We start from the raw sequence: 20,149 nt of genomic DNA on the forward strand, positions 1-20,149 counted from the left end.
ATCTAATGATATGTGGCCAGAAAGACCATTTTAATAAACCCTGCCTTCAGACAATTTAATTGTCTTCTAAGAAAGCTCCAAAGAAGAGTGACTTTTTTGATCAACATTTCTGATAAGAGAACTTCTCTTTCATTTTATTCCATTTAACATTATTTCTTTACTATACAAATAATGAATGCCCAAAACAAGAGGGTTAGAAAATATGGAGCAGCAAGAAGGAAAGAAAGATACAAAATAACTGTAAGCTTTGGGTGGTTCATTTCTCCTGGCAGCACACCCTTGAGAGTGGGATGGGCTTCCTGACTTTGTTCTGATGAGTAGAATATGGCAGAAGTGATGAGAAATCATCTCCAAGATTAGGTTAGACAAAGACCAAAGACCGCGTCTTCCATCTCGGGCACACTTTCTCTCATATATTCTCTTGGATCATTTGCCCCCGGGGAAGCTGGTTGTCATGTCATTAGGCAGCCCTGTGGAAAGTCCTATGTGCTGAGGGAGGGACAGGAGCCAGCCTGTCATCATGTGGGTGGGTCCCCCCAACAGAGCCTTTAGATGAGGCTGCAGCCCTGGCAATGGCTTGACTGCCACCTCATGAAAGTCCTGGAGTCAGTGTCACCCAGTTAAGTCAATCCTAGACTTCTGACCCATAGAAACCATGAAGTAATAAATGTTCATTGTTTTAAGCTGCTAACTTTTGGGGGTAATTTGTAGAAAATCCATACCGCTCTCATTTATAATATTCCTATCCAGGCAACCTGGCATTTAAAATTTCCTTCTAGAGAAGTATAGTTATAGTGGTTAATGTACAGTTATAGTGTACATAGAGAAGTACAGTTATAGTGGGCAATGTCCCAATGACATTAATGGGAATTATTTAATGTCTTCTTATAGATTTATAGAAATTGTTCCTACTAGAATAAGGATGATCAGGGTCCTAAAAATTATTGCAAACAGAAGCCTTATCAATGCTCTCATTGATAAGATAATTTGATTCCCTAAAGCCTTTCACTCAAGACCAAGTGTTGGTTGCCATTTAAAGAAATTCTATGAGATCTATCAGTAACACCAATTCTGTTAAATAAAGTAATTGGTCACAGTTTGTTTCATCAGTTATGGTGTGGGTCACGTCCAAATCAAGATTAGAAACTATTTCCTTTCATTCCCAAGCATACTTAGTGTTGTTTTTCATCAGTTTACATATTTTCCTTATAGAAAAAAAATTAATACTCATCGTTGGTTATACACTAAAAATGACACACTCCTATGCCAATGTGTAGATTGTAAGAATTCTCCATCAAGATTTGAATCCAGAGAAAGTAACATGCATTTTATATCATTTACATATACATTTACCTATAAAGTAAACATGCAACACAATTGTCTTTTAATCTTTTTTTTTTTAATAAAGTGAAAAGATCAATGAAAATCCTCATGTGCTCTGGCACATTAGCGATATCATTTCCAAATAGCCCTTCCCTGAAACCACTATTGCAACATTTTTTCTGACCATTCAGAAGATATTTCTGTTTCCATTATCTTTGCTCTAGCCTACACCCTCTCATATGTAAACTATACCTGTTCTTATTCTGAACTTTTAGCCTTTTCTTCCAGGGTACAACAAATGCCTAGGATATTCTTGAATTTCTCCATTTACCAAATCACTTCTCCATTCTCACAAAAAAAGAGTCTTCCTTTTCCTCGTGTCCAACTGAGATAATGGATGTAAAAAGCATCTAGATAGATACCTGGAACACAATAAGCACGATGCTAAAAAAAGTTAATATATTATAAATTTGCTTCTTATATAGACTTGTTCAAATTCACTGATTCATGTCTCCTTCAAAATGCCATCTAATATTGAACAACTGATTAGAGCAGGCCTTCTCAAACTTAAATGTGCAAACATTTCACCTATGGGTCTTGTGAAAATGCAGTGTTTGATTTCGTGGTAGAGGGTGGCGTGAATGGTTTGGGGTGTGTGTGGTTTGAGAACCTGCACTTCTAACATGCTCCCTGGAGATGCTGATACTGCTGGTGGAAGGACCACACTTTGAGTAGCAAAGCTCTAGAAAATCTTGAAAATAAAATGGAAAATCCAAACACATGAAATGAACCTAAATGTAAGCCTTTAAAAGTGGTTGTTTTTCTGTATGTGCGGTATTTTACAAACAGTGCCTTATGAGAGAAAATTCTAGTGTGCAGAGTTCATATATGTATGGTATCAAGCCCTGTGGATTAAGATTTGAATTTGCATACAAATTCAGAAATGGAATAAGTAAATAATTTCAATAGCAAAAGACAGAATTAGTTTTAGAAAAATGATGATTTAAAGCAGATGTTTACACACTTTATAAAAAATGTACTCTGAAATAGTTAAAATAATGACTCAATTCCTTATTATAGCTTCAATAAAAATAGCAAGTTACATTGTCTTTGTTTTAAATATAAAACTATGCCACAAAGAGGCAATTTAATTTGATGTTAATGTTTATTATTTTTTGCTGGTATATTAGAGAGCATAAGCCTAATTCAACACAGTTTCAACACAATTTGTGTAGATAGTGGGGCCCATTGCCACAAGCCCTGGAAAATGATGTATTTGACTGCCTGGAAGTGACTTTGTCAAACAAACAAAGTTTAAGTGTTGGGGTAAATAAATAATTAAAACAAAAACCTTGATAACAGAAACCTCATGTTAAAAGCATATCTTATCATGAATGACCAGCATGCATACATAATATGAAGGTTATATTAAAAAAGTCTCCTGGAAATGTAAGACATGAAGTTATGGGATTATGTCTAGTGGGCTATAACTCATGCTTCCATGCCTTTTCTCCCCTCAGAGCTGAGTGAATGAGGGGTGGAGTGATATATTACCCCTTTGTGCACACAAACGATTTATGAGTTCACATGTGCCATTTCAGTATGTTCAAATTATACAAGGGTGAATGAGGCATTTCTATGATAAATTCCATATTTCAAGGCTTCAATTACAAATAGTTGAAAATAAATGGCCAATAAATCCTAAAGCATTAAAATAAATACTGATTCCAAGACTTTCTCCATCCCTGGCTACTCATTTCAAGACTTTATAATCAGTAATCTTGGTATAAGACCATGATGAATTAAAAAGTGGCTGCTGCTTAGATCTATTTTCAGAGTAGGGAAATTCATTATTTTGAAAGCTCTCCACTTTCTACCCCAAATACATGGCTAGTGTCTATTGCTAGTGATTTCTAAAATGGAATTCTAGGAAATTCAAGTGGCCTTATCTAAGGTAGGGTTTAGTTTAGTTGTGATTTAGCAAAGATCCTGGAAAATCAGGGTTTGTTCACTTTTCTCTGGTTTCCCTGGGGGCCTGTACGAACTTCTGGGGTGGAGCGCTCAAGTAAATAATAGTGTGATCCAAAAGGCACCAGAAACACTTCTATGTTTTCCCTTTTTTTCCACTGTGTGAATAGTGATAGGAATTTTATCACTAGATATTAATTTTTGAAGGCCACTAGGCCTCATTTACTACTCTTCTATTAAAGTGCAAATAGCTTATGGAAGGGATACTGCCTGAGAATACATTAGTAGTTAATATGTAATTGGAGAGTTACTCTACCAGGTTACTTCCTGTTTCATGTTAGTTGAGAGCAAAATGCTATGTGAATAGAGCACTGTTCAGGCATGTGGATGTCAGGGAGTGGAAATTAGTCAGGGATGGGGTGGAAAGGAATGATGTAATTCTGGGGCTCTGAGAAGTGGGTTTATGGGACTGAATAATAGTGGGTGAAACAAGCTCTTGCAGCTTTAAGTGTTGGCTCTTTAATGAGTGGTCTAAAGGGAAAGGAAAGGAGATCATGAAATGACAATCTTCAGGCTAATAATAATACTATGAATTTACTGTATATTGCAATGATGGCTATTTTATAGGGGTGCCTTCAAATTCCTATATCTAGACCCTGACATCAACATCCTACTGTTACAACTGTTCACCAAGATCATGGATTCTACCTTGTGCAAATTTAAATTTCTCTATTCCCCTCTATTCCCACGGTCACTACTCTGCTCCTGCCATGATCACCTTCTCCTGAATTAGTGTAATGCCCTCCCAGCAAGGCATCCTGCCTTTACACTTATCCTGCCCTTCACTCCCACTCATTTCTATCCTGTACTCAGTGATCAACATGAAGTTGGCAATAACACTTCGATGCATGAAATCCTTCAAATGCTTCTCATTTCTCAAGTGCCTAAATAAGATTTTTAAAGGTTCTACATGGCCTAGCTTCATCCTTTACCCTTCATACTCCAATTGCCACACTACCCTTCTCTTACTTCCTCATGTGTATCACTCTCTCCGCCCTGAACAGTCTCCTGCCTCCTTCACCCACTTCCACTAGGTCTATTCACCCTGGTGTCTGCTTTACTACCACTTCCTATCCTTATACCCAACCTCTGAGCTCAGGGTCATGGCCCTGATATATATCTGTCCCTTAGAACTTGTTCTGCACTGTCCTCATTATAGGTATAATCCCTTTGTATTTTTGCTTTTGTATGGGGGGGGGTCACATTTCATTCTTTCTTTCATGTGAGTCACTGCAGCACCATTTGTTGAATTTTTGTTGTTGTTGTTTGTTTGTGAAGTGCATGGGCCTGAATTGAACCCAGGTCTCTCACATAGTAGGCGTCCCTTTGCATTTTAATTGCCTTCTCATTCATCTTTATTCTTCACTAAACTGTAAGTTCTTTGGGGGAAGAATGGTTCCATCTTTTCACCAATAGAGTTTAGCCCAGGACTTGGAGCACAGCAGGGATCACTTCAGAATGAGTTGACAAGAAAATGAATAAGGTTAGCCCTCTTTGGTTTATGGTAGCATGGTCTTTGGCCCACTTCTATCTCCTTGGCTCTGCCTGCACCCTCAACACTTTGAGAACATTAGAAAAATGCAGATGAAATACTGTATTTTATCACTAGCTACACCATCTAAAATCACCCAAAACTGAACTATGAATTATGCACATTTGGCATAGTTAAAATATGACTCATTCTGTCACTGGGTGCAGATTCCTGATCTGCTTTGCACAGGTGCTAAAACTCATGGAAATGCCATTATACTCATTCATGTTTTCTAACATCAGACCACCCCCATGCCCAATCATAGCACATTTTCCTCTGGTTCACATTTATTTTTGTTGTTGTTGTTTTGGAGATTAGGGAAGCAGATGGCTTCTGAAAGAGGTAAGCTCCTACTTGAAAGACATAATCAATCCTAGAAGGAATGAATAACTGGAAGGGATGTTGTAAGAGAGTGGGGTGGGGGGAGGATGGACTGGATCACTTTTGGATTCAAAATCCAGTTCTCTCACCTCCTAGTGACCTACAGTCACTGAAGTGACCTGCAGTCACTTAACCTCTCTGTTTCTCAGTTTTCTCATCTATGAAACAGGAATACAACGGTACCTAACTCACGGTTTGTTGGGAAGCTTACCATATAAAGTGCTTAGAGCAATCCCAGGGCACATAAGACTCTATGGGGGCAACTATTGTTCCTTTTATTATTATCTCTAAAGGGACATGAAACTTCCTGTATAAATTGATAGCAGTGTCTTGGTATGACCATTTCTGCACCATTACCTCCTCATTGATAAATTAGCTTTCTGGTCAGGAGAACATGAGCAATTGGTTACTGACCAGTATTCTTGGTTATACCAAAAAGAAGAAAGATAGTTTAGTTTAATCAATGAAAGATGTATATATATATATATTTATATATATATATATATATTTTTTTTTTTTACAAAAGCAATGGGTAGTCCTTATATCTCTGACTTCCTAAACTAAGGAAGGAGTTAGTTAACAGTGATTGCCTATACTTCTTTCTCCTTGCTCCTGAATGTGAAGCTGCACTTTACCATGAATTTCTAAGCAAAATGCCTTCTTTGCACAATTTATCAAGCATGAGATAATGTCCCACTCTGATTTCTTTATTTTAAGCACGTTTAGGGAAAGTATACTTTGAAGTTCATCCATTCAACAATATTGGTGAACATCCATGTACTATCAGTTTATTTCTATTGTGTATAATGGACAGATTTTACAAAATGGAATTAAATATTTAACTTGTTATATGCCTTAAATCCTTTTCAAAATGAAGTGGGGAACTAAAATTGAGTTATTCTCAAGTGCCCAGTACTGCACAAGCTAATGTACATCTATACTCTCATCAGATTGGCAGAGTCATGCTCATTTTCCAAGGAAACTTAAAATTTATTAGACTCTATCATAGGTAAATGAACTTATCTTAAAATCAATGACCTTAGGTTTTATGATCTGATTATGCATGGAAAGTTTCTGTGTGCATAATACAGCTAGCGTGGGTACGTGCATTAGTGGTGTCACATTCTCTAGAATCGTATTTCTAGGATTCTAATGAAATACCTTTTCCAGAAGTCTAGTTCTATAACTGAAGCTCCTAAAAATTTTACTGAAGAAAAGGAGTAGTGATAACAAGGAAATGAAAGCATATAAAAGGGACACTATCAGTAAGCATACTTAACAATTTCATTTTTTCTTTCAATAGGTTGCAGTAAGTGTACATTGTACACAATCAGGAACATTTACTAAAAATCTTATCTTACATATTAAAAAATGTTAAAAGCATACTGTTCAATAGGTTCAATGGTGTAGAGGAAGAAATCAGAGGACATTTTAAAAAATTGTTTTTAAATCTCTGCCCAATGCCATTTGAGTTATTTGTTACTTTTCCCATGTCAGTGAGCTGCTGATGTCTATATCCACATATACTACTTCTAACATGGAAAGCTTAATACTTTACTTCTTTATCTGCTTTATACTCCTTCACTAAACACTCATTTAGGGGCTACTCTGTAACAGGTGATTTTATTTTTAACTAGTAAAAAACGATTTGGTGTGGCCTCCTAACAATTATGTTTAGGGTAGGAAGGAACTTTATACCTATAGCACTACCAATATCCTACAACATCAATGGCTGTTTATTGAGCACCTACTGTATGCCAGGCACTGTACTAGGTGCGTGAGATATGGAGGTGAAGGAGTCAGAGAGAGTCCCTGCCCCCTAGCTGGGAAGACAGACAGTAAACCAACCAACCAACCGACTGGTGATTGCACTTGATAGGTGATAGAGACTAACACGGGGCACCGCATTGCAGTCACTTTAGTCTGAGCTTGGAAGCCAGAGAAGGAACCAGCCATTATGTGTATAGAAGGAGGAGGCAGGAGTGAAATGGGGAAGAATGTTCCAGGCAGGTTGGAGACAGTAGTGTCATAACCAAGAGGTAGGAAAGGGCTTGGCATATTCTAGGAATTGATCAAAGGTCAACGTGACTAAGTCCTGTGATTTAGTAGGAGGACCCTGCAGGAGGCAAGAGTGAGATCACACACAGGCTGGTGGACCATAGTGAGGGGTCTGAGTTTTAAACTAAATGCAATAGGAATCTTTGAAAGGGTTTTAAGCAGGCAAGACAATACAAATCTAAACCTCATAAACGATCCCAGATACAGGCATCCTTAATATGAGGTAGATGGTTTCTCTAAAGCATAAAATATTGTGGAGCTATTTTAAACTAGTTGGAATATCAGTTCGTGTAGCAAGAAATCTATTGGCAATACAAATACACAGTTTTTAACCTAGCTATATGAAATCAGGAGTCTAACCAAGTGACAGTAGTTGATCAGCGCGTGCAGACTGTAGCCTTTAGCTGTTCCCTGTCCCCCGTACACTTGGGGCCTGTCTCGATTTGAGAGGGATATGCTAGAAGCTTCTGACTGGTAAGTACTGACGATATAATTGTGGTAGGAATTGGAGGTTTGGGGCTGGATTCCAATCCCTTGGTTGGCCTGCCACAGACACTCCCTGTAAAATGCCAGCAAGCCCAGGCATTTGATAAACTTTAGGGGGGGAGGCAGGAAAAGCCTTCACCATGTTACATTTTGAGATCCCTCTCTCCTTTGGAGAAGGTGCTTGAAAACCATTAAGACTTCTAAAATGTCAGTGAATTAGGAAGGCAGCAGAAATTCTACCTGGGGCTGCAGTTTATTTATATAACTTATCTGACATCAAACCCAGCAATAACGTGTGTTTCTTCAATTTATCAGCAGACTATTTGCATTGTGTTGAGTAATTAATATAGGGTAGAAGACCCCCAAATAGTGAATTATGAGCATGTAACAATAATCACAGAAACAAAGTCTTCATCCAAGAACAGCTATTAGGTTCTTAATCACAGAATACCTCGTGAAGGATGCAAAAGAGGGAGGGTGAGGAATGGAGGGAAGGAGAGAGGGGGCTCCGTGACTTGTGTGTCAGCTCTAACTAGCATATGACCTTGGGTAGGTCACAGAATGTTTTCGAGCTCTCATTTGCTTATTGGTGATAATGGATATACTAATATCCAACATTATTGTGTTTCAAAGAGCAAATTAAATAATGTGTGGGAAAGGGCTCTGTCATCTGTGAAGCGCTTTCTAAGTGTAAAATGCATTATACAAATTATGGCTGCTATGAGGAGATAAAAGAACCTGAAGACAAAATTCTTACCCTTTCGAAGCTTACGGTTTAAATGAGAAGTCACAACACGTGGAATTAAATACATAAAAGGTAGCTTATCGACAATGACTTTTCCTGTCACAGTATGTGCTCAAGCTCCTTATTAAAAATGAAATAAAAATAATAGAGTCGCATATGCAATTTCAGTACACAGATGCATGGAGGACACAGTGTGGAAGAGTTATCTGAAAGCTTCCTGGAGAATATGTGTTCAGGTGGGCATGATCAGAGGCAAATGATCATGGCGCTTCAAGCTTGGAAGCAGGAAGCTAATGGTTAGAATACTCACTTTAGTATTTTAATAGCTGTGTGACTGAGGCAGAGTCCCTTAAACTCTCTAAATTGATTTTACTCGAAGGACTGGAAGAAATTGTGTATCTAAAGCTGTGAACATAATACTTAGCATACAGCAAGTCCTTAACAAGTGACAGAATGATTATTATCATCATTGGGTCTCACCCACATTGAATGATGGGAAAGCATTACAGTTACAATGAAGACAAAGGCGGTGAGTGATCACGACATTATTTCTATGATCATGACAGGTGGGGGAATTGTTCGGATCTCATTAAACATAAAGAAAAGGGAAGAAAAAATGAGAAATTAGAAAGAGAAATTTTTTTAGGTCAGAAAAAAGTTAGGAGAAATATAGAGGGCAGCTATTAAAACAGAGTCTGCTTCATCAGCCAGTCTTAAATTCTGCGCTGTTTCCAAAGTGTAAACCACATCTAGCTTTCATCAGGAGCTGTGAGGTGTCTCTGCCGAGACAGTTTTGTAGTCGTAACTGACCATCAAGTCAATTGACTAATCACTGGTAGTAGGAGAAAAGGGTTAGTAATGACAAACTCTGAGCTTTTCTCTTTGGTGATTTCTTTGTTACAATTTTAATTAAGAAAAGGTCAAAGAAGTGTGGTAGAAATAACTAGGTCATGCTTAGAATTATGGGGAGAGGAGACAGTGTGAAGTCTCATCATTGCCTTCAGACATGACTGAATTTATATTGACCTTATTTGTCTTTTTTCTTTTTTTTGCATGGACAGGCACCGGGAAACGAACCCGGGTCTCTGGCATGGCAGGTGAGAACTCTGCTGAGCCGCCGTGGCCCGCCGACCTTATTTGTCTTTGAGGATTACTAATACATTTTTTTGTGTGTGATTCAGTATTAATTTCTATTGTTCCACCTACCATATGACACTGGGGTACCAAACTCATTGGGACTAAGACTAAAGCAATCATTCTTTCCTCTTGTAGTTTTGAGAGGCTGAGGTTTGAAAATGTGGAGATACTATTTGATCTAGAAGCTCGAAAAATTTGAAGAAAGAGAGCCTCATAGGTCGGCTAAATAGTGCATTTTTTCCTCCTTAAAGGGAAGGATATAGTGAAAAATTAAACTGGTTGCTCGTTATATGATTTAAAAATATATAGTAGATAAATATATAACTATTAAAACATAAAAAGCTCATCAGTATATCACCTAAAATCATATCACATACTACTCTTGCGAAAATTGTTCTAAAGCATCAGAAGCAGGCATAGGAAAAACTTTGTAAAGAGTCAAGGAAATAAAGAATCCTGGAAACAAAAGGTGACTGATAATACCAAGTGATGAGAGCAGTGAGCACGGAGAAACAGCCAGTGACTGCTGTGTATTCTAGGGCTGCCTTTTGTGAAGCAGTAGAGGAAACGGGACCACGTAGGCTGAGGAATTCAACCCATTTCTCATTTAATAGTTCTAACCGCCAAAAATCCATGGTTCCTTGGTTCAGAGAAAACCAGAATTGTTTAAACGAAATTGAAATATTTCTAAGGAACTGGTTTGCTAAATAGTTTGTAAACAGCAGTCTAAACTTGGCTGAAACATACATATGATAAATATATGCTCTGTCCATTTACTTTGGTTCATATCGCAAATGCACATTTATTAAAGTCAAATAACTTTTATCAATGGGAGGAGTCTCGTATGTCACAATTAAATAGAAAGAGGAAAACTTTATAAAATGCCTTTATCCTAATACATAGAGCTCTCTAAATTCCTTGATTTAACACAGCTGAAAGTAAGCTTTGCATATTCTGGGACTGGAAAGTAGGCTTTAACAAGGCGGTTACTCAGAAATATCTGTAAGTAGTGGAAGAGTTGAAAGAGTATCTCCTCTTATACCCCCACCCCTCTTATTACTGTTAAAGAATTGCTTTCCATTTTATCATCCCATCACATCACTTTTCTTTATTTTCACTCTGTTGTAAAATGATTTGGAGCATTGTTCTCCAAATCAGCAGAGACAGCCAGGTCTGTGGAATGAGAAAAATTCTTCTACCACTATCATGTAGTAATTTGACATGACAGCACAGAATGGACTGGTGGACCCCAGAGTCTTGCATCCACTGGAATGCTAATATTTAGCCCAGTGACCATTTATACATCTTCTCTCTTTAGCTAAGATAAAAACAAGAGTATGGATTCTATGGTACAGTGGCTGGAAGCATTCAAACTAACATCACAAAGACATTTTAATTGATTCGGTTAAAAAGGGTCTTAGTGATATCTTTGGCATCTGGTGCCTTTCCCCTTTGCTGAGACTACTGGTCACCTAATCAGACTGTTCCCCTCTCTAAGGAGAGCCAAGAGGCCAACCCTGCACTAACCATGATGGGCTGTTCCGGAGCATGTTGACATACAAGCCGATGAGAACATGTTCATCAGCCAGCCTGTCTGCCACATTGAGGCTGTACTGAATCCTGAAACGGGCAGGAGGAAAAAAAGGGGGTTTGTTAGGCGGGCTGGGCAGAAATAAGCAGAGCAGGCAGGAGTGAATCTGTGGCAGAAAAGGCATTTATAAAACCAAGCAAGTAAAGGAAGAGCAGTAAGTCGTGTTCTATATAAAAAATCCAAGCAAAATCCAAGCAAAACAATTCACGATTCCATCTCACCAACTTTAAAAATCAAGACTTCCATTTAGGTGAGGTCACTTTCAAGATTACAGATTTGCATTCTTCAAACCACTAACAGCAAGCCATTCATCCGGACGGTAAATGCATTAAAATGGGTTGCAAGCAAAGATTTAGTATCCTTCAGAAAAAAAAAAATTAAATCTTCACCTTAGACATTTTTAGAAAAAGGAAATGAGGGGAAGTGACGAACCACACAGATGTTTCTATTTGAAATAACTACTCGGTGCTGTTAATTGGGTTATAAGAGAACTGCTTTTACCACATCAAAGATAGTCTTTCAGACACAGCATTTTTGACACCAGAAATCTCCACTTTTAGTTTAGTTAATTCAGTGTCCCAGCACGCCGTCTTTCACTTACCCTTTGCCCTTCAGCAAAGCCGGAGCAGCCCTAGCCAGCAGTTTGTTCTGCTCTACGTCACTGTCCTTGGGAGGAGAGCTGGTTAATAAGACGGGAAAGCCAAAAAGAGCGTAAACACGGCAATGCATTCAAGAACGGAAACTGGCAACAGAAACTCCCAAGTCTAGATCCAAGCGTCATTTGGACAGATCCCTTATGGACAGATCCCTTATTATTTTGAAATGTTCAAGACGTTTTCAAATTTCAACAGGGTTCAACGCAGAGCAGAAACCTAGCCCAAGAACCGCCGTCACGGTCTAATGCGCAGACCGCCATGATTGCAGAACTGGCCTTTGCTATTTGCTCAACAACCAAGCATTTCGATTGCATAGGCCTAGACATAATGAAAACTCAGTCAACATTCAGGACAGAGTATCATGTAAACAGTTCAATAGATCATTAAATCCTGTTAGCCTTTAGTTCCCACTCAAGAATTTGACTTTCTCCAGACTTTCCCAAATTCTCCAACTTCGTGAATTGAATACACTTGAAAATAATCTGTTTAGAGATTGCTGTCACGTTAGAAACACTTTACCAGTCCAAGTACTAGTCACCGCACGTTGGCTGCAAAGAAAACTTTCAGAGAAACAGAGAAATAAACCTTTGAACCTTATAAATATATATTCATAGTCTTTGTGTCTGTAAAAATATATAGCTGGTGAATATAGTCCTATCAACACAGCATATTCTTATCATTTTAGATCCATTATAAGGAGAGCTCATTTTATTTAACAATTCAAATGATAGCTTTTAAATTTTAAAATGCAGTTTTATTGAAGTATAGACAGGAAAATAAATAATAATAAAGTGTGGCCAAGCTACAGCCTCACAAGAGCTACTATAATGAATCGGGGTGTTTTGTTGGGAAAGAAGGTATTAAATTTTAGTGTTATAATTGCATTAGTAACATGCTTAAACAGAGTTTGCTTCTATGCAGGCTAAGTAAGGATTTGCCCTACAACTCTGTTTTACCTAAAACTATTTCTCTAAAGGAGAACTGAAAAAATAACTGATGACTTTGAATAAGAAGTGTCTAATTACTAGAATCTTAGTTATGTGGTTTTACCACAACTTTTCAAAAATTCTCAATCCAATATATCTATCTCCATCTCTCTCTATTTTAAAAGTTTTAACCACAGTGTTTTACATTTTATTACCAAGTACCCCTCTTTCAGACAATGAAGTGTTAAAAAATAGAAATTGATGAATGGTTATATTAGAACTATGCACACTATAATTGGGATTCTTTTTTTATAACAGGATATGCTATCAGATTCTTAGTGATGTCTCTGGTAAATTTAAAATCAAATTTCATTTATAAAGTAAACATTTAGCATATTGACTTCAAAAATGAAATTTGATTGTTAAAGGATAATTGGCTTTCCTGATGAGCTTAATGATTAATTTTTGCAGATTATTGATCTTTACCTCCTTACTAAGACTATAAAACCTACCTATCAGGATCAAATAACCTACCTTAAGCAATCACCGTTGGTGTTTTCTGTGATGGACCATCATCACACCAAAACAGCATCACACACCATCCCCTGCAGCATAGCCCTATATGCTTAGCATCCAGTAACTACTGTCTCCCTGCTTCCCAAACAACACCTCCCTATTTTTTTTTTTCAAAATCAGGATATGTGTACCTATTATTTAATTGATTTCAGACACCTGGAAAAAACCCTCAAAAATACTATGTGATTATCAATAATTTTTCTCTTTAATTCAATCTGTCTCTGCCTTATTATGCTTCTTGGCCCCTTGAATCTCTGAAATTTTATGGTGCCATTTTCTTAAATCAAAAAGCCTAATAATGAAACAGATACAACCTCTGATAAACAATGCATAGGAAGAAAGGAAAGAACCAGAAGAGAAAAGAAACACAGGAGGATCAGGCATGAGGATGTGTTTGCTGCAAATTATTCTGGTGAGATCTTACGGGAGGAAGATGATGTGCCAATAAAGTCCCAGAGGTGCTGCTCTACCACTTGGCCACAGTGACAAAAAGCATTGGAGGAGCCATGCTGACATCTGTGTGGTTCAGGGGTGGGGTGGGGTAGGGGAAAGGACCAATTGCCCTGGTTTTCCTTTGATGGTTTTGTTCTTATTATCTTTTCTTCACTTCTTTGGGACCTTCTCCTTCTCCTCCATTTGCCTGTCTCCATTTTTCTTTTTCACCCTTCTTGTTAGGTCTCCTTTTATCTCAATGGGATGAGCAGATGCCTAGGTATATGCATCTTTCTCTCTTTTGTTATCATTTTCTTTGCATTGACCATTGCCAATGTTGGCTTGAGGGAATCATTTAAATCCTTTCATTTTACTTTCCCTTCCCACATGAATTCTTGGGAAACATAAATGTATAAATCTAGAGACTGAGAAAACCACTAATTGGAAAATATGGGGGTTACATCATCTGCAATTATGGGTTTGTGGAAATAAACTATTTTTTTTTGGCTAAGGATCTTAATTTTTAGTCCCAGGAGCATCACTGACTTTTGGTATTGACTGCCTTCAAAGCTTCTGTACTTCATAGAACTACCCTCAATTTGTTTTCCTCATCACTTATTTCTGGGAAGTCAAAAATATGACTACGCACAGAAGAAGTCAACTGCATTATGAAAACAAGGAAAAAAAAAGCCACCTTTTTAAAATTATATGGATCAAGAACTTAGAGGGTTGGCTAGGAAGCAAGATTCACGTTTTTAAGTTTATGAAAACTTTTCATGTGAAGTACCTTCCACTAGAATCTCTTCCAGTGTTCCAAAGGAGCTTGAAGAAGAGAAGTAAAGAGAAGTTTTTTTTTCTCCTGAGTTGTAAAAGTAGTGATAATAAGTAGTTTATTATGATTCTTCCAAAAGTATTATATTCTTACCACATTTTATTGAATAATTTAGATTAAAAAATTTTTTTTGGGGGGAGGTGCATGGTCCAGGAATAGAACTGGTTAATTTAGAGCTTTAAGCTTTTATTTTGTGGCTCAGCAGTTCCCATGGAGAACTTAGGTGATATTTCCAATTCCCTGTGGGCCTTGGGACAAGAACACAGGCACTTGTGAATCTACTTTCTCATGAAGGAATGAGTACTGCCGACATACCCATGTGTCCTATGCACAAATGGCTTGTCCCTAATTCTAGCTCTAGCTCTAAATGCTTCTCCTTGTTTTACATGCCAAAGTCCTCAAATCAAAATGCATTCTTCTTTTTAATCTCTGAAACTGGGAACTACTTGGAGCTTCCCTTTGCCTTAAGTGGTGCATCTTTTCTAATCTAGTCCTGGGGTGAAGCAAAACTACCATCCTAAAGCTCTGTGTAAACACATTTATTTTCCTTATTGTCATTTTCTTTTCATCAAGCCCTTGCCAGCCTATAAGCACATCCCTTTGCACATGTTACCAGTGATGGGTGTGGTGACAATCATACCCTAGAAGGTATGACATGGTAAATTTTGATGTTTATGTGTCCTGCCAAAAGGAAAAAAAAATCAGGAAATACTCCTGATTTATTAATAATAAATAAATTAATAATTAATAAATAAAGGTTATTTATTTTTTTCTGAAAAATATTTCTCATCATCTATTTTTACTTATTTGTTTATTTATTTTTTGCATGGGTAGGCACTGGGAATCGAACCTGGGTCTCCGGCATGGCAGGTGAAAACTCTGCCTGCTGAGCCACCGTGGCCCACCCTCTCACCAATCCTTACTATTATTATTATTATTTTCACCAATTATTTTTTAACCTCTGGAAAATAATTTGCTAAAGAGAAATGGTTTTCTCCAAAATTTGTCATATATACATACTTTTATACACACATATGCACACGCACACGCACACACACCCCATGGGTTCTGGGAGGGTAGAATCATTTAAAAATATTCTGCATTTATTTATTTAAATAGTAGTCTCAGTTTTGAAGGGTGATAACTGATGCCAGTGTTTTTACTTTAGTGGAAACATTTTTGAGGTATCCTAAGCTACCAAAATCACATGAAAATGCTCTCTGAATTTTTGCTTAAAGATGGAATTTTTTTTTAAAGCCACTTCTGCTTATTTTGGGTTACTACATTAGTCCTGGGAAAAGATTTCTTGTACTGAACATGATATTATAGGTCTGGGTGTGATCTCACAGAGCAATGATGCTATATAAACCAATTATTTAACGTGGAATAATTATTACAATGGTTAAAAGGACAGTGATATGATATTTGAATAATGGCAAATGGAAAAATATATTTTTATTTTCTTTGATTCTTAAATAATTGTTAACCTTGTGTGCTGTTTGGACTTTTGAAGAATGTCTTGCAAAGTCGGTTCCCTCCTTAGGTAACTATCAATTGTGAATAAAACTGCTTCTCACTATAATTAACAAATCTAATAGTAAGATCATCAAACTAATTTAAATACAGTAAAAGAGTCCACATATCAGTTTTTTTTAAAAATTTTTTGCATGGGCAGGCACCCGGAATCAAACCCGGGTCTGTGGTATGGCAGGCGAGAACTCTGCACACATCAGTTTTTTAAAAGAAGTAATCTGTTAAAAATTTTGCTTCCCTTCCCTTTTTAGGCTTTCAGTATCTTAGATTTGAAATAGCAAGTGTCTGCTACATGTACATCAGCAAATATACATAACAAATTGTTTCGTTCTCGGCGGGAAAATTAGTTGTCATCCATTCAAGATGGGATGAGAGCTGAAGAATCTTAAGAAGGTAGCAGGGAAGAAATAACAAGAATTATTAGGCCATATTTGATTCACTATTTTTAGTATGTTGTCCTCAAGATATAAAAGCAACATCAATTATATTTTTGCCAAAAGAGGTTCTAGAAAAGCTTGCAGGGTACCAGGCATGCACAGACAACAACAAAAGCAACTCTAGCAGTGAATAAAGATTACTGATGTGAGGAAGAGAGGTAATTGTGATTTTTAATTATGCACTAACATTTTAGTATTGGCAGTTGTTAGAGTTGGGAGTGAAGACCAGTTTAATCAAGTTTGAAAAATTCTAACATATTAGTGGAGCTCTTATGCAATATAAGGAGAGAGATATTGTCTCAAATTTCATGAAATTTGACTCAATTTGCTCAGAAGGCATGAAAAGTGAATGAAAGAGTGAGGAAATCTTCAAGGTGGTGCCAGATGTTGGTTTATAAATTTATCTATTTTTTTTATGACTGAAAGAGAATAGGCTTTAATGCCTCCGAAAAATTAGCCATGGAGAAAACTTTGATTTTTAGGAGCAAACGCTGAATTCAGTACCTCATTTTTTATGCATACAGAAAAAGCATGCATAAAACACACTCTTCCCACATACTACCTTACTATTCACATTTTCATTGGTGTGGCACATTTATTATAGCTGATGAATGCACATTTTTATAATTGTACTTTTAATTATAATCCATGGTTTAACTTAGGGTTCCCTGTGTTAAACAGTTCCATGGATTTAAAAAACATTTTTATTCTAGTAACATATATACAACCGAAAATACCTCAATTTTATTTCAAGTCACTTAGATTACCAAAGCACAAATGTTTAAAATTTAGTTTGAACATTTTACATGAGATCAAAAGCCCGGGTTTTTAAGTAAAGAATCTTTGTTGAATTGAAAGTGTTTTAATAGAAAATCTGCAAAAGAAATAGTGAATTCAGTCTTTCTTTAGTTGGAAGCCTAAGCCAATCAAACAACTGGTCAACCAGTCAACCAGCAAAACTCACAAATGCTGCTCTGTGGGGAAGTTTTGTGATTTGGGAAGGGGTTGGAGTGGGAGATACACCTTTTTCATATGTACTACAGAGGCAAATATAGTATCAGCAACTAACCACTTACTATGGTGACAAACCAAAACATAACATGTCCGATTGTGCTCAACACACACTTTGAATTATAAGAAATTTTCTAATATTTGGGAGAGTGATAAGATCTGGCTAGATGCTACAAACCACCAAAGTGGTTCCTTTTTTTGAGTGGTTACTACTTTAGAGTTTATAATTATGAAAATGTTTGTGAAACATTTAAGCAATGTTTCTAATATTGGAGGTTAAAAAATCTAGCCATTTAAACTTTCAGAGTGTCCTTATTATGGCTAATGAAGAGAAGAGCCATAATTTAAAAGATTATTCTATATAGGAAATGACTGATTAAGCCTTTTCTTAAATAAACTAGGCAAGGATTTTGCCAAGATGATTAAGAATTTAAAAAGGGGCATGATGCTTACAAAGAAAGTAGATATTAAGAGACACAACAATGTGGGCAGGGAAGGGGAGAAAGACTTTGGGAGCTGGTTTTGTGGTCAGCCTTTTCAATAATATTTCAACAATATGCTATCTCTCTCATAGGTTTAAATAATGCTGTTCCACCTGCATGGCTCTTTGAATCCTTTTCCTAGCAGTGATGATAGATTGATCTGGCCATTCTTTCTTATAAATTCATTCATTTGTAAAGAAACATGCTCAAGAAAATGAATGAGGGGACTTGGTTGATGAATTGTGTTATTAAACCCACATTCTGCCTAACTGCTAACCAGCATTGAGCTAGTGCCCTCAATGCTAACCAGCACTGTCACATGTGCTCAAAAATGTATGCACACACACAAGAAGACTTCAAAAGGCTAAGGAAGACGGGGCTTTGAACATCTCCTCCTTTTAACTATGGAGAAAGTGAATCAAGTATACAGCTAGAAAGGATATAAAAACAGAGGATGTGGCAGATAGTGGTGGTAACCATAGTTATACATTCGTAAATCTGTGTGAGGCAGATTACTAGGATGTCAAAAGACTTCAAAGCTATACCCCAGCGCCTTTTGAAGATCAAAGTGGTATGCTTGTAAAGGACCCCAGGTGAGTAATGCCAGGAGTTTGGAGGAAGAGATTCTAGAGTGGCGATTTCAATTAATCCTCACTCGGTGTTTTATCTTTCTGAGATATGTCACAACACAAATGACTGAAAACTCAGGTTAAATAAAATATCTGTATGGCAAACGTCCCTATCTTCCTAGTGCTGACTTAACACTGAACAACACTATTCTTGGCTTTCTTTTCTTTCCCTATTTTACAAGGGGCAATTGGGGAGAAGAAGACGTGAGGGCAGAGCTCTAGGACATATTTCTTTGGTTCAGTTCCAGTCATTGAAACGGTAGGCTATCTAAGTTATGTTTACATCTGAGATGATGGATTTCCATCCATCTTAGGTATATGAACCTGTTTAAGAAATAAAGAGTGGATTAGCTCCAGTATTATCAAGTGATAGAAATTAAGCAGTGAAAGCATGAAAATGCTACTTCAGTTGGAGTCAGACTGCCCTACCTGGAAAAAAATGGTTCAAGCCCAGTGGGACAGGATGATATAAATCCTCAAGTGTTTAACTCTAATAAGGTCCAACCATGTGACACTGCCCTACTGGCAGCCAGCTGGAGCTTATGATCATTCCAAGAGGTTCCTTAATTCGAGTCTTAGAAATCACCACCTGGGGTCTTGCAAACTATATAAAAGTAGAGACTCATCCAAACAAGAAGATCAAGCCTGGCACCCTTCACATATGTGCATCTTGTTTATACTGGCATGAGACTACTGAAATCAATTGAAATGCTATAAATAAGTGGAAAAGAGAGGAAAGAGCTGAGATTCTATGGAGAATCTCATTAAGCCCCAAAAAGTTTCAACCTCCACTGAGACACGCTGTGAGAAGATTTTAGTGATGGAGGAGAATGCTTTGCAGTCTATCTATGGAACTACTACTATGATTAGTGATTCAGGGCTCAGATACTGACCCCGCACCCTGGTCAAGCTGATTTACATACAGTTTTATGAGTGAATGCTCGTCAGCCACAGGGCTGGATGCACTTATCCCCTCAGGTAACCCGAGGGAGTGAAACAAGGAGACCTCATTAAAACCTCCCACGGACATGCAAGGCCCACTCAAACAGGAAAGACATTCAGTGTACACAGCTTTATTGAACAGCACCCTTAGGACAGAAACGGGAGACCAGTCTCTGAGGTGACAGGAAGAACTGCAAGCTTTAAACAACGTGTCTGTGGCTCACAGGGAACATTCCAAAAGGACTGAAAATGGGAAGAAAGGGAAATGATAATAGTTTGGTTTAATGGGCACCACGCATCCTGGAAGAACCAGAACAGCTCAAAATATTATAGGAATATTTTTAGGGTAGAGGAAGTCATGTTATCCATCTAGACGCAGCCACCATAAGCACCGTCCGAGCTGAAATGATATA

At 37.4% G+C, this 20,149-nt stretch overlaps 1 protein-coding gene across 16 annotated transcripts in view; it reads right to left on the reverse strand.

Annotated features, from left to right (window-relative positions):
• DTNA (dystrobrevin alpha) overlaps positions 1-20,149 on the reverse strand; it is a 383,081-nt gene that overhangs the window by 50,173 nt on the left and 312,759 nt on the right. For 10 of the 16 annotated variants that reach the window (XM_077135650.1, XM_077135645.1, XM_077135648.1 and 7 more), the window contains 2 exons: positions 11,882-11,959; positions 11,217-11,309 (listed from right to left, as the gene is read on the reverse strand). The exons of 3 other annotated variants lie outside the window; for them this stretch is intronic. In XM_077135650.1, coding sequence (XP_076991765.1) covers positions 11,217-11,309; positions 11,882-11,959 — 171 coding nt within the window. Of the gene's footprint in view, positions 1-11,216; positions 11,310-11,881; positions 11,960-19,851; positions 20,137-20,149 lie in introns of those variants that run through there. 3 more of the 16 variants (XM_077135651.1, XM_077135656.1, XM_077135660.1) reach the window with 2 other exon arrangements.

This window comes from Tamandua tetradactyla, chromosome 18, assembly GCF_023851605.1.
Source record: "Tamandua tetradactyla isolate mTamTet1 chromosome 18, mTamTet1.pri, whole genome shotgun sequence".
Classification (NCBI taxonomy): domain Eukaryota; kingdom Metazoa; phylum Chordata; class Mammalia; order Pilosa; family Myrmecophagidae; genus Tamandua; species Tamandua tetradactyla.